Here is a 15,638-nt window from a genome sequence, read left to right as displayed (position 1 = left end):
GTGAATGAAATTTAATTGTAATTTGTTAAACATATACGAGGTTGCTAAAGTATACAGACGAGAGACCTTTTGAACACTTAACGTGACCTATAATCCCACAAGGGTGATAAGGTAAACTGTTGTGTAATGGGTTATACTAGCAGTGGTAGTCACAACATAAATTAACCTGATGTTCAATAAGCTATTAACCTTTATATTCTAGTAACATAAGGTCCTAAACTACATAAATAAAACTATTTAGATGGATTATGTTGCGTATAATTCATTTAAAATACATCCCGACGATTTGAACCCTTTACAGCGTTTTTAGTCAGGTGAAAAACTACACAGAAGAAACTACAAGAAATTGTCTCGAGCTGTGTTTTTTTACATTTTTGGCTTGCGAGCTCAACACTCATACTCAACAGAAACCGGAAAATGGTTTTGAATATTTATAAATTTTATAATTTAAAGTCAGCAACAACGCGCCAAAAGTATCTGATATTCCGTATAACTTTTCCAAAAGTAGTTTTCTAAAATTCGTGTTCTAAAATATATCTTTTACAGTCTTAATCGTTCTATATTAAAGACATCACTTTTTATTAAGCTGTTACAGAATGGTAGATATGACTGTACTACTTACTCTTTGAGATAATTTATTTTAACGCCATCTATTTAAAAAAGGTTGTACTAAATTGAACTTAGGTGTTCTGAATTTCTTGACAATATGATTCTGTTACAGTTCTTCTAAGCCAACAGTCGAGGTTGTTGTTCAAGCACTGTCCCGCGAGATGCCGTTCATACGCGCTAGTTACTTACTAATAAATAAAATATGTAAATTTACTAATGTGTCAAAATTTACACATTCAGCAGCAAAAGTTGGTAAGCGGGCAAGGTGTTCAAAATGAACTACAAACATATTAATTTTTTAGAAAATACCCACTTTGCTACGCCTGTTGGGTACTATATATATTGCATTAAATATTTTTTTAATACCCCTTTGGTGGCAAACAAGCATTCGGCCCGCCTGATGGTAAGCAGTCACCGCAGGCTATGGACGCCTGCAACTCCAGATGTGACATGCCCGTTGCTGACCCTTTCAAAACCTGAGCACTCCTTTTTTGAAGAACCCCATACTGTGGACCCTCGGGAAAACCTTGAAAAAATAGGGTTATTATGATAAAAAAATATTCAATTATTGTTGGTTAATGATCGGAAAAACAGTTCAAATCGTTTTGTTGAAAACCGGCTAAGAGTAGATCGTGCCATGCTCAGTGAAGGGTTCCGTAGTTACCCGTCGTCCCTCACTATAGGCTGCCTTGAACGGGGTATCATGGGGTATCATGTATGTAGGAAAAGGAAGTACGAGGGTTAGGATGGGGGGGTTAGGATCGGCAACGCGCATGTAACTCCTCTGGAGTTGCAGGCGTACATAGGCTACGGAGACTGCTTACCATCAGGCGGGCCGTATGCCTGTTTGCCACCGACATAGTATAAAAAAAACACAGCTTTATACGTCTTTACTATGAAGTGAATACTTTTTATGACAAAAATTGCTCTTAAGTGACCATATTCGCTATAATTTTCGTTGAATATCTTTATTAAGCTTGCTCTTTTTAGGATTGTTTCTTCGTTGGGGGGAGACACATTGTGTTTCTTTCGGAGCGATTACTATCGAAATCACTTTACTTACCTAAAATGGTTATTAAAGACCCCTATTCGTTTTAAAAGGCCTCTAACGTTTCATCCCCACTTTCAATCCCCAATAATTTTAACCCCTGTAACTTCTAAAGAATGAAAAAAAAAAATGATATACATTACCATGCAAACATTGCAAACTTCCACCGAAAAATGGTTTGAACGAGATCTAGTAAGTAGTTTTTTTTTAATACGTCATAAATGGTACGAAACCCTTCATGGGCGAGTCCGACTCGCACTTGGCCGCTTTTTCTATAGTTCTCACAAAGCAAATGGTAGTGACGTAGCAGTTGTTATCTGGGGATGTTAACGCGACATAAACCCTCTCTCCTTTTCATTGTAGACTGAACTTCAACCTTCATTTGAGAGCATCCTTGACCCAATCGATCGCACTTTGTGACCTAGTTATTGTAACATCAGTCTGAGATACATTTCTGGTTTATATCGTCTTTATCTGACTAAACACACTTTTTGGGTTTGAAATCTGTGATGTCATACCCCGAACAGACGGGGGCAATTTAAGTTTGACAATAGTGTAACTTTCATTTGCCTTTGAACTATTATCAAACCTAAATTGCCCCCGTCTGTTCGGGGTATGCCAAACCACCTTACCTTAACTTTAGTGTTTTTTCTTAGAACATGTCTCTCAGTGTTTTCATTGGCATAAAAATATGATAGGTGCTTAGTATAAAATGCTAGGTTAACTTTATAATCCATTATATAGGAAATGATAAAATTATCAGGATAAGGAAGCGTTAGAGGGACTGGTTTATTTACATCTGACATCCCAAAACAGTGCGGCGTCATGGCAGGCCTAGACAGACATAAAGGGGCTTTGCATGTACGCATGTCGTTAGCTGTAATATATGTTTTTCTTTCCCTTACTATTTCATCAGTACGAATACGTTATGAGTTTTGGCCTCAAGTTCATACAAAAATACCATATAAGAACTGTTCGCCGAAAATATGTTCTTAAGGATAATGAAATGCCTGTAGGTACACAATAATAAATAATCAGAGAAACATCTGAATATTTAATAATTTATATAATTATATTCGTGAACCTTTTACACGGGTGTATCTTTAAATAATTCCTTTAACACACAACAAATATTATATAACTTACAATTATGAATACTACTAGTTTAATTCTTTCCTGCAGCTTATCGAGCCAAAATTTGTGTGATACAACGTAGGAAAAACGTTCATTAAGTTTATATACTGCAAATAATACTTAAAATAGTTAAAATAAGATAATTTAATTATTATTTGCTAAACAACACAATCTACTAAAGCCCGTGACTACGATATGCCTCTCACGTCCTGCTACAGGACTCACACACACTGCTAGATACGATACGTCTACTGTTATATTAAGCCCGTTCCCACCGGCCACGCCACGCATGAATAACGTGTGGAAATAGCTGCAGTTTTTTCATAACAAAGTAAACTCACCAGCGATTATTGACCTTCAAAATGACGATTTCTTAGGTCTCACGTTATGCAACCGGTCAAAATGAGCACCTTTTTTGATAATGTTTCCCATCGTAATTTATTGGTAGGTAATTGATTAAGCAACATTTCTAAAACTCAGCAGCTGCAGCACGGTCGCATTTTTATTATCTGTCACCATGCCTGTCACGTTCTAACAAGTAAATGCGAAAGTGACCAGCATAGTGACAAGCAATAAAAAAGCAACCATGCTGCTACCGCTGGTTCAAACTGATGGCAAGATTTTATTAAAACATCACTATTTTTTTATCTATTGATAATTCATAAGAATCATAAGATGAGATTTCTTAATAGTTTTTAATAAAATTTAATCTGCTTTAGACAATCTCTATTGTACTTTTAATAAATTTGGCGACGTCATATATGTTTATTTTTACAAATCTTTTTTTTTTCAAGCAAATGCAATATAGTCATCTAATGAAGTAAGTACGTATTTTTAATAGTTCGGTTTTACCACATCAAAAAAATTGATGACTTATTCTTAATTAATATCTAAACAATACATAATTAGTATCTAAAAAAATAAATGTGCTCATGTTTCAACATAACTTGATATAAATCGTATTGTCTATGTCGTCTACAGAATACAGATACACCTAGTTGTAATTTTCACATGAAGGAAACACGCCGAATACATATACCTACACAATACTGTGGGGTCCGCCCATAACGACAATATGGTTAAGTACATTATAAGCAGTGATCGGCGACCGTTAGCATTTCATGTGACTTTTACGTCAAACGTAATGCCTAATATGGATAAGTCTGTTAAAAATAAAACCATATATACATGTATATTGTTAAAAACGCACTGAATTTAATCTGTTACCTATTATCATAATTTTTTCTATATATGTAATTGTTAATCGATCTCTTTTAATATTGAGGATTCATTTATATAAAGAGATTTACATTTCTACATCAACAGATTGTAAACCGACCTTGTATCTTTTGTATTCAAGCTTCTAACAAATTTTTGATAAAATTGTAATTCGATAATAAGAAACTGCATACATTTTTATATTATTGTGCATTAAATTTAAATAGAATCATATCTATGTAATACTTTTATCGAACAATTCCTACCGGGAGCCGTTTTATATTTTTGTGCATTAAATTTAAATAAAATCATATCCATGTAATACTTTCGTCGAAAAATTGCTATCGGGAGCCGATCATTGATTATAAGAAAACTTTGTTATAAAACAGACACGGAAAGCTAACTTAATGTTAGACGAACAACCATAAATGATGCCGCAACTGCAAAAAAAAGTGCGTTGTTCAATATGCTTTGTAATGTTCAATAAATCACTAATTGTAATGTTAATGATTACATATTTTGTAATTTGAAATCTGTACTCTACAATCCTTCAAAAATACATATTATATTTCTTATAAACAGTCGTTATAGACGGTTTTAATTAGTATGATTGTAACTTACGCAGTGGAAATAAAGGACACAAATAAAACATGCCTTATCCTAACGTCAGTGGTTAAATAAACACCTATACTTAGTATTAACATAGCGTAGTAACAAGAATACAAACAGATTTATATAGTACGTAGATATAATACTATACAGTAGATTATTTTATACACTGGTTAACGTATTTACAAAGTGAAACGCTAAGTACAAGCAGTATGTACCGTATTACGATTCGATAGCAGGCCAAAATAAAATTTAGCTACAACGAAGTCAACAACTAATTTAGCTACTTATATATACTTGATTGTTGAATAAAGTAGCTATGTTCATGGCTCTAACTGAATACAGGTTGAAAAAATAAGCATCAGCAAAATTTTAATATATGTTTACTAACAATTGCTAAGACCTTAAATGAAAGTTACAATTTTGGGTTTAATTTTTGTCCATAGTACAATGAATCCGCCACCTGTTTCGGAGTTACGCTTATTGCTCCAAGCGGATAGGCTATCAGTTGATTTATTTGATAGTGATTGATGATAATATAAATCATTTATCAAATCCCTATTTTTTTTATTCTCGTTGTAATTTTTATAACTTTAAAAACAATGTTACTTCGCCATACACAACATTTAATACGAGCTAAACATAAAGAGACATAGTCAACGAAAGCAGAACTAATTCAAGGGAAACATCAGGCGGTTAACAACTAGCTATAAGAAGTATCAGATCCCTACTCCAGCTCACAATAGATATAGCTACCTAACACCTATATAGATAATCAATAATATTATATAGATACATATAAGTTTAACATTTGTATTAATAATATTTTTCGTTCAAATAAGTGTTTTTCTATGGTACTCGTATGTGGTTAAAAACATCATATTTATGGAACTGTAAGGGGGTTATTTATTTCAATTTAGGAATTACAGAAATGTATAACATTGATTTTTAAATTTACTATATTTTATTTATTCTCTCCTCAATATTGATTTACTTTTTGAAGGCAGCTTTAAACAACTCAGCGGACAAAGCACTCGTAGCAGAATATGTGTAACATACGAAAAGCGTTTACAGAATCACCGATGCTAAAAAATGCTATAACGATATGAAACAAAACTAACGAGTGATTCATTGGTCCTATTGCCTGAACAAGGTCGTGAGAGTTACATTCTGATCGATAACTTCTAGATGCCGTCAGAATAAATATTCGCTTTAACAGGCAAACGACTAAGCGGTCGCCAGACACCTCGTTAATGTATCGGTTCAATACAAATTGGATTTTGTGCACGATGATATTATATTGACGTATTAGTTTTACGACCGCGTCACCGCGTCTACCACGAGTGCTAAACGCTACAGATTCAACAGCTCCTTCACAAGCCGTAGCCCAGTTAAAATTGACAGTACATTAACAGTTACAGTTGCTGTTCGTGTTCCCTTGAGGCTGCTCCGTGAGACGCTGGCCACGGGCTCCTCCGGCAAGCATGGCCGGCTCAGAGTCCAAGCTCTCTGACATTTTGTCGCAGATTATGTCCACCAGGCGCTCGAACACAGACTGGTGAAGTAATTTTGTGATTAAAACAATATTATACAAAAATATAAAAAAAAAACATGGCATTATAATAATTTACATCTGGAAAACGTTAAAAATTATGTGCACGAATAAACTAATAAGCGACACAATCAAGAGGGCTCTTCATGCAGCCTCTAACTGGACGTCCATTATTTAAAAAACGTAGCTGCAAAATGCAAATGTTCGTAATTATCATAAATGAAACATTACAGGTTCTAAGAATACAACCATTAAAACGAAGAAATAAAACTCAAGGGTACCTTAACATTGATGTTCTCCTTAGCACTGGTCTCGTAGAACTCGACGCCGAGTTGCTCAGCTAACTGCCGCCCGCGCTCCGCGCTCACCACACGCTCCTCCTCCATGTCGCACTTGTTACCCACCAGGATCACTTGCGCATTGTCCCATGAATACGTCTTTATTTGCGTCACCCTGAAAATATAATAAAGTTTGTAAACAACCAGATATAACTGAACATCGAATTAATTCATGAAAGAAATGTGTACCTAAGTCTAAGTCAAATCAGTTAATGGTCTCTCTTCCTGAGTAATATTCTCTCTACCTGTGCTCTTCTTGACCAGAAACGAAAGATATAATCATATCAAAATACACATACACTGATCAGAATTGGTCTACGACATCCTGGCAAGCTGTCTATAGTTTGCCAGTAATTAGGTAAGTACTTGGGTACTTCATGACTGAAGTAAAAGCCCTCGGCTTCCCAGGCCTCAATTATGACGTAAAAATCTGATTTAAAATATCAGTACAAAAATCGGAAAAGGCCTTTTTTATGATGATCCACAATACTCGTAGTCAAGCGGTGTTATAAAATGCTATATTATTTAAATATCTTTGAGATCGATACCATTATTATGTATTTATAAATAAAAAAAAACGGAAACTCGTAGGCAAGATTAATTAATGTGTAATCTGAATCCCGGGTTGATAAAAGTCATACTTTACGCCGATGATTTACAGCTCTACGACCAGTGTAAAGTAACGGATATGTTAGCCGCTACGAAAAAGCTAAACAGGGACCTCGCTCATATTCAGCAGTGGTCAGAAAAGTTTGGCCTATTTGTAAATCCCGCCAAATGTCAGGCCGTTATTATCGGTAGCTCTCGTCAGCTGGCCAAGTTGGATCTGGATACGATTGGGCCGGTGTGTTTCAATGGCACTCCTATACCTTTTAGCCCGTCTGTAAAGGATTTAGGTGTGCACTTGGATTGTACTTTGAGCTGGAGACCGCAGGTTGCCGAAATCAGTCGGAAGGTTACGGGCACCCTTCACGCTCTTAACAAACTTAGACACTTTTTGCCAGTCAAAACTAAAACTTTATTAGTTAACACCTTAATCCTACCCATTATCGACTATGGTGATGTATGCTATCCTGACTTAAATGAAGAGCTACTTGACAAGTTGGACCGTCTTCTTAATAATTGTATCCGCTTTATCTTCTGTCTCCGGAAATATGATCATGTGTCCTCGTTTCGTTCCCAGTTGGGCTGGCTCCCTATTCGTCAACGGCGTAATATTCGTATGCTCTGCACTCTCTATTCCATTCTCAATGATCCACACTCCCCTGAATACCTTAAGTACTTCTTTCACTTTTATGGTGCTTCTCGTGACCGTCAATTTCGCTCTACTGGCAATCTCTCTCTTTCTATCCCCACTCATAGAACAAGCTTCATGTCTAACTCTTACGCCATTCAGGCAGCACGTCTCTGGAACGGTCTTCCCCCTAACATTAGAAAAGCTCCCAACAAGTTTGCTTTCAAAAAATCTTTGCGTGATTTATTTGCTGGCAGTTTAAAGATCAATTAAGTATCAGTCTCACGAATCGGTTATGTATATTATGTATATATATGTATATATATATTTATTTATTTATGTAATGTATGTATGTGTCTTTATGTATTTAAGTAGTTTATAATTAATTTATGTGTATTAGGACTCTAATTCTTTCAATTACAATTTCTTTTAGTTTTAAACGCGCCGCCTACAATCTTTTCTGCTTTGCCCTAAGGTTGACTGGTAGAGAATGCCTCATGGCATTAAGTTCGCCTTTTGTACATTAAGTTTGTCTTTTGTGCAATAAAGTTTTAAAGAAAGAAAGAAGAAAATACTTGTAAAATGTGACTCACCAATCTTGCACACTGTTGAAACTCTCCTCATTGGTGATATCATACATGAGGATAAAACCCATGGCTCCTCGATAGTATGCCGTTGTAATAGTACGGTAACGCTCTTGTCCTGCAGTATCCTGGAAGAATATTGATGAAATTTATTACTTGTTCATTAAAAATTAAAATCCATTCTGAACTGGATTTTCCTAAAATTTTCATAGGTGAACACCACAATAGATATTTATATATCATTATTACATCTTCTTCCTCGTGTTGTCCCGGCATTTTACCACGGCTCATGGGAGCCTGGGGTCCGCTTGACAACTAATCCCAAGATTTGGCGTATGCACTAGTTTTTACGAAAGCGACTGCCATCTGACCTTTCAACCCAGAGGGTAAATTAGGCCTTGTTGGGATTAGTCCGGTTTCCTCACGATGTTTTCCTTCACCGAAAAGCGACTGGTAAATACCAAATGATATTTCGTAAATAAGTTCCGAAAAACTCATTGGTACGAGCTGGGGTTTGAACTCGCGACCTGCGGATTGCAAGTCGCACGCTCTGACCGCTAGGCCACCAGCGCTTCTTATACATATATCATTAGTACATGTATGTACACTCACATGAAATGTTGTGGATAATTTTGCCTGTAATCTACATAATATTGTAACCTGCTACTTGTTTTTAACATTCCCCACATAAGTTTAGCTAATTGGTCTCCCTTTACTAACTCTAAATAACTTAATAACGTACCATATTACAGATTATACAGGCTGGAATCGTTAAGTGTTTGCATGCGATTACTCGGTAAATATCAAAAATAACTGACATCGAAAGTAGAATAATCATGTTAATAATTAATCATAGTTCTGTCTCTTACTGAAAGTAATTAAACTACTTAACGAACGTCAACTAAATGTATGGGGCCGTTTAAACTGAATATTTTAGATATTTCTAGTTTTATTTAAAAAAATAAGTTACTGGTGTAATTTTACTCATTGTATAATGTACTTTTGATGTCTGTTCAAATTTTATTGATACCTGTTATATTTACGGAATGATCGCATGTAAACACTTAACGATTACACCCTGTATAGGTTGTTATATAAATCCCGCAGAGTTTCTGTAAAGGTTCAAGTAAATTTACGACCCGCGTAACTTTGCCAAAAACATTTGCATAATTTTGTATTCTCGTGAAGGTACTTTTCTTTTAAGGACGACTCACGCTAGACCGGGCCGGGGCCGGGCCGGAGCTTCCAGCGCTTCGTTTTCTATGGAAAGCACCACGTGATCACCGATCAGCCGTCAAAGAAAATGACGTGTCGGACGCTCCGGCCTCGGCCCGGTCTAGTGTGAGTCATCCTTTACTTCCTTTAAAATCATTCATCCATGCACTTTATTTACATAATAAATAGGGTATTAAAGTTTACAGGCGTGATTAAATTGTTAAGTGAGTATTAGTTCCGACACAAAAGAAATAGATGGCGCTTCACTGTCATGTCGTGGAATTTTAATGCAAGAGAATAAAAGTTTATTTTCCAACCCTCCTTGTTATTTAAATTGGAATCATTTTTAGGGTTCCGTAGCCAAATGGCAAAAAACGGAACCCTTATAGATTCGTCATGTCCGTCTGTCTGTCCGATTATGTCACCGCCACTTTTTTCCGAAACTATAAGAGCTGTACTGTTCAAACTTGGTAAGTAGATGTATTCTATGAACCGCATTAGGATGTTTACACAAAAATAGAAAAAAAAAACGATAAATTTTGGGGGTTCCCCATACTTAGAACTGATACTCAAAAAATTTTTTTTCATCAAACCCATACGTGTGGGGTATCTATGGATAGGTCTTCAAAAATGATATTTAGGTTTTTAATATCATTTTTAGGGTTCCGTAGCCAAATGGCAAAAAACGGAACCCTTATAGATTCGTCATGTCCGTCTGTCTGTCCGATTCTGTCACAGCCACTTTTTTCCGAAAGTATAAGAGCTATACTGTTCAAACTTAGTAAGTGGATGTATTCTATGAACCGCATTAAGATGTTCACACAAAAATAGAAAAAAAACAATAAATTTTGGGGGTTCCCCATACTAAGAACTGAAACTCAATAAATATTTTTCATCAAACCCATACGTGTGGGGTATCTATGGATAGGTCTTTAAAAATGATATTTAGGTTCCTAATATCATTTTTTTTCTAAACTGAATAGTTTGCGCGAGAGACACTTCTAAAGTGAAAGAATGTGTCCCCCCCCCCCCCCCCCCCCTGTAACTTCTAAAATAACAGAATAAAAAATCTAAAAAAAATATATAATATACATTACCATGCAAACTTCCACCGAAAATTGGTTTGAACGAGATCTAGTGAGTAGTTTTTTTTTTAAAGCGTCATAAAATTAAAAAAAAAATTTTTTTTTTTCATCAAACCCATACGTGTGGGGTATCTATGGATAGGTCTTCAAAAATGATATTTAGGTTCCTAATATCATTTTTTTCTAAACTGAATAGTTTGCGCGAGAGACACTTCCAAAGTGAAAAAATGTGTCCCCCCCCCCCCCTGTAACTTCTAAAATAACAGAACGAAAAATCTAAAAAAAATATATGATATACATTACCATGCAAACTTCCACCAAAAATTGGTTTGAACGAGATCTAGTGAGTAGTTTTTTTTAATACGTCATAAATGGTACGGAACCCTTCATGGGCGAGTCCGACTCGCACTTGGCCGCTTTTTTATAGGTACAGTTGCAATCTTTGGCTATAACGAATTAATAAGTTATTTCCTTTTGTTATGTAGTCTGCTGTAGATTCAGGTAAGCGGTCTTGATATTTAAAATGATCTAAACACATCAATAGGATCATCATTTATGCTGATTATTTTGAACACTTTGCTTACTTGCTTCAGATAACTTAAGCTTATAGTTTCATAATCATTGGAGTGATATGTTTACTAAACCATTAGTTACTTACGATACTCTTAATTGATCAATTTCTACTAATATTTTTTTTAATTCTTGTCAGAATAAATTGATAAAATTGATCGGTTGGTAGACCTAATAACCTCATGACAATGAGAATTACGAAAGGTCAGTCAACTGTATCGATGGTTTACAATACGACTCTGAAACTGAAATGTACGTAACTTGAAGAGACCTCTTAAAGATAAATTCGCTTTTGTACTGCCTATCCTTTTCCATATTTGTATCTTTATGTGTTCTGTACGATAAATACACATGTAGAAAAAGTGAAAAAGCCCTTCAGTGTCCGAGCCCACATAGAACCGGTGTCTTTAGGTTAGGCTCCTCTGGACCACACGGTTACGGCAGTACCTACCCGTCCTAGTTTTTCGAATATATGCAAGCTTTTTAAGACTAGCTAGATGCGTTCTAACATTACTTGATAATTTAGGTATAGAAGCGTGACTTACACAAACCAAAATAATTTATTAAAAATAAGTTTCATTTGTCATGTTCTGAAAGGGTTATCTGATATTTAACTGCCGATTCCAAAATAATCCTTTTACTAAAAAAATTCCAATGAATGTTACCTCAATTAGTACGTAGTTATGTTACGTAATTTTACTTTCCTCGTATTCCAAATGAAAAGTATTTAGAGTCTTTAACTTGATCGAGCGCCAAATTATCTTGTCAGAAATGGGAGCCTTTTATACTTTGATTAACAATCTGCTATTGATTTATTTCCTAGTCGCAACTCACCCATATCTGAAGTTTAACGCGTTTGTCGTGGCGAAAGACCGTCTTCACCTTGAAATCGATCCCCACCGTCGATACGAATGCTGATGTGAATGAGTCATCCGCGTAACGGAATAGAAAACTGAAAAAAAGTTAAATACAAAATGCAGCCATTAAAAATCGTAGGAACTACATTTTATAATAACTTATCTTTTACATTATATGCTGTAAGTATTTAGATGATTGACAGACAAATAATTGGTGGTGTAATCCTATTGGTGTATAATATAAGGTTAATATCTACGAGTAGCGGCCCAATTTGAACAACGCTTAAAAGATGTCACAGCGACTCAATACCGATCTGTCAGTGTGAACAGTGAAGTTTTTGGTTGATCAAATGTCACTTTATAGTTGTAAAAGCAATGTTTGAATTGGGCCGTAAGTGTAGCATACGGGCTGGCCGACACATCGGGACCTGTTCACACATTGATTAGTTATTGCGAGTTCATACATTCGCTACTTGCTACTTCTATTTAGTGGCAAATTTATGAACTGGCAATAAACACTAATCGATGTGTGAACAGGCCCCAATGTGAAGGCAAGCCACACTTATCCCGCAGCCATATTTATCTGTGTATTTGGTAACACAAAGCGTAACTTAGAGCAGTTTTACCTAGTTATACATATGTAGTAATAGGTAAGAGTACCTTCTTGATATGAGTAGGTGTATCTGTTAAACATGCTTTGGATGTGTGATTATAATTTAGTCTAATTGGGTTCGTGTTAGTTTAAGATACCACGTCTTACCTGGTTTTTCCTACAGAACTGTTGCCAATGATGAGGAGTTTGAACATGTAGTCGAAATTCTGATCCGACGCATCTTTCTGCCATTTCGGGTCTCCACCACCAGCCATCTGAAAAAAAAAACCTCTATAGAACACGGCAGTTGTTTAAGTAACAATGTTATGCTTAGTAGATTGTATATAGAATATTTATTATTCTGGCACTACTCTTCGCAATTTTAAACCTCAAGCTAAATTAATTACCATTTGTTTGTTTTTGAGATAGGTACATGAAAAAGCTGCTCTCGTGTATAGTTGTGTAAAGTCTATAATAATGCATAATTCTGTTTAATTCAGTTATATTATTTAATCTATTTATGTTTAATGTTATTAGTACATGTTTTAAGTTACACATGGATTCTTAGGTTAGAATTAATTAACTTTTAGATTTTTTTTTTCATTAGCAAACACTTTGAATTTGAATTTTATCCTAATACTGCACTACTTTATTCACAAGAGGTTTTACTTGACATTTGAAGTTTAGTTTTAGCAGACAACCGTCATGATTCATCGCCGAATAAGGTCGATTGTTAAAAACCTATCGATCGATAACACATTTTACAAAAAAAAAAACAATACAAATGTCAAAAGGTTAACACCTCTCCTCCAACAATCTCGTGCTCGTCAATAATTTTTGCATACATTGTACCGAATGACAAATTGTACCACCACTTCAACTGTTTATGTCCTACTAAACACAAGTACAGAACATAACCCGTTACTCAGGCCTATACAAGGCATCATTAAGTCAAACGCAACTTTATTAGCCGTAGCATTAACATTCAAATAAGCCCACATCGGCGGAACATTTGTTTGACACTAACAAAACGCCGTATCTCTAAAAAACGTTGAAGAAATAATATTTCTACGACCTGTGCACAAAGACTAGATTAGTCTAAACGTGTACTCGGTATAAGTGAGAATAAAATACCTTTGCCAGAATCGCAGATAATAAAAGTGTCGTCACATCCTTTGCGATATGGGCGCAATTTATTTTGGCGTAAACAGAATGTCCCACTAACTGTAAGTATTGTTTTTTTTTGTTGCGTAAATAACAAAAATAATCTTTATTGGTAACTTAAAGAGGTAATGAAAAGATATTAACTAATATGAGATCAAATATGTTTCTAAACTGTTAAATCCATTTAAAATTTTTTTCAGTTACCTATAAATAATGTTAGTATATTAAAAAAAAATAAGGTGATTGTAAGGCTTAATAAATTAGAAGATTATTAACTAAAAATATAATATAAAAAAAAATAAGTTAATTAAACAAAGGCCGGAATCATATCGTATTTAATTATACATGATAATTATTGATAAAAACAAGCCAGTCATATTTTAGAATGTGCTAGCTTCCACTTGGTACTTTTTCGCGTAAATATAGTTAAACACTAATTTTCGGCAACTTAGCGATTGTATTTTTAAAAAAACCTTTCTTGCAGCCTACTTTTCAAACCTATGCAACTATCGAAGAATATTAATTGTGTCCAACTTTAAGGCATTATATTCAATATTTTAGGCTATTCGTTGCTTACTTTGTCTAAATAAACTGACTGAAGTCAGTCAGCGTAACTTGTATGTAATAATTAATAGTTCCGTTCAAGATGTAAATTAGGAATGAGTCACAATTAGCCCTGGCGTTTTCTATAAATAGAATGAAAGCCTTTTTAATTTGTCTGCATTTTATGTAAATATCTCAGACAGCGCGCAGTCGTTGTTTCTGACGTCAGTAATAATAACTAAGTTTAATTACTCGTAGTAAGCTTGCTTCGTTCACTTGATTCATTTTACGTAGGTATTTATTTATAGTTATTATTCTAAAGTCAGCAAAAATACGTTTATTCTTATCATGAACGTACCCAGAAATAAGCCCGCTCAATGTAGGTATATAATTGAAATGATTCCAATGATTTATTATATAAAAAAAATCTCATGCCTTATATAAATAATATTTTGTATATTTCAACACATTTTACTTTAAACTTCAAAGTCTGAAAAATTCCTACATTTGTAAAACATATTTAAGATGCTCTAGACCGTCATTACAAACCTTGTATTTGTTCTGCAGTAAAAGGTAATATTATTATTATTATTTCACTGTGAACGACTTAGTGTAACAGTAATCCGCAGCTGTAACTTTCGCACCACCCGACGTATCTCCAACGGCTTATTGATTTCCCGCCTCGTCCCACTCTCCTCACTTTATAAAATATTCTACAATAATGAAGTAACTACAACAATTATAATCTTGAACACGGCACTAACAAATTCAGCGAATTGAAATATATAAAATCGATAACTTGATAATTTTATGTCGTAACTCACTTGTTTTTACACACTTGCTAAAACGGTGCTCGCGGAATGTTGTTTTATTTTTATTTTGTTTAATAAATGTGCGTTTGTGTCCAAACTATTAAATGTTTAAAAAAAGAGTTAGGAATAAGCAGTGAGACGCACTCACAGCTGTTACGTCCGCCGAGTTCCCTATGACATGGGGAGAAAATTCAAGATGGCGGATTATTGCGCGCGCACGGCGCCCGCCCGAGCAGCCTGTCAAACTACCCATCAAACAAATCCGGATTCAAATGTATGAGTTTCATAATGACCTTGATAAAATTTACCAATTTATTATAAACATACACTTTAATCACTTAGATAATTATTATTTTTATTTTATTTAGAATAATATTCAATTCAGCTAGTAGATACAAGAAAAACAAGAACTTTATAAACATTATCAGGTCGACCAATTGTTCAATTAATCCAAAAAATTGTCGTCATGTCGAG

The 15,638-nt window shown here is 34.7% G+C and overlaps 1 protein-coding gene across 2 annotated transcripts; it reads right to left on the bottom strand.

Annotated features, from left to right (window-relative positions):
* Positions 1-2,708: 2,708 nt before the first annotated feature.
* LOC133519993 (ras-related protein Rab-3) lies at positions 2,709-15,432 on the bottom strand. 2 transcript variants are annotated; one of them, XM_061854223.1, is made up of 6 exons: positions 15,313-15,432; positions 12,814-12,920; positions 12,031-12,148; positions 8,336-8,454; positions 6,452-6,623; positions 2,709-6,173 (listed from the first exon to the last, which is right to left on the bottom strand). In XM_061854223.1, the coding sequence occupies exons 1-6, from the start codon at positions 15,415-15,417 to the stop codon at positions 6,027-6,029; spliced, it is 768 nt and encodes a 255-aa protein (XP_061710207.1). In that variant the 5' UTR covers positions 15,418-15,432; the 3' UTR covers positions 2,709-6,026. The 2 variants fall into 2 exon arrangements, with proteins under 2 accessions (XP_061710207.1, XP_061710208.1); XM_061854224.1 differs by lacking the exon at positions 15,313-15,432 and adding an exon at positions 14,902-15,153.
* Positions 15,433-15,638: the final 206 nt, after the last annotated feature.

Source organism: Cydia pomonella, chromosome 7 (genome assembly GCF_033807575.1).
Source record: "Cydia pomonella isolate Wapato2018A chromosome 7, ilCydPomo1, whole genome shotgun sequence".
Taxonomy (NCBI): Eukaryota; Metazoa; Arthropoda; class Insecta; order Lepidoptera; family Tortricidae; genus Cydia; species Cydia pomonella.
This window is presented reverse-complemented; position numbering and strand designations above follow the sequence as displayed.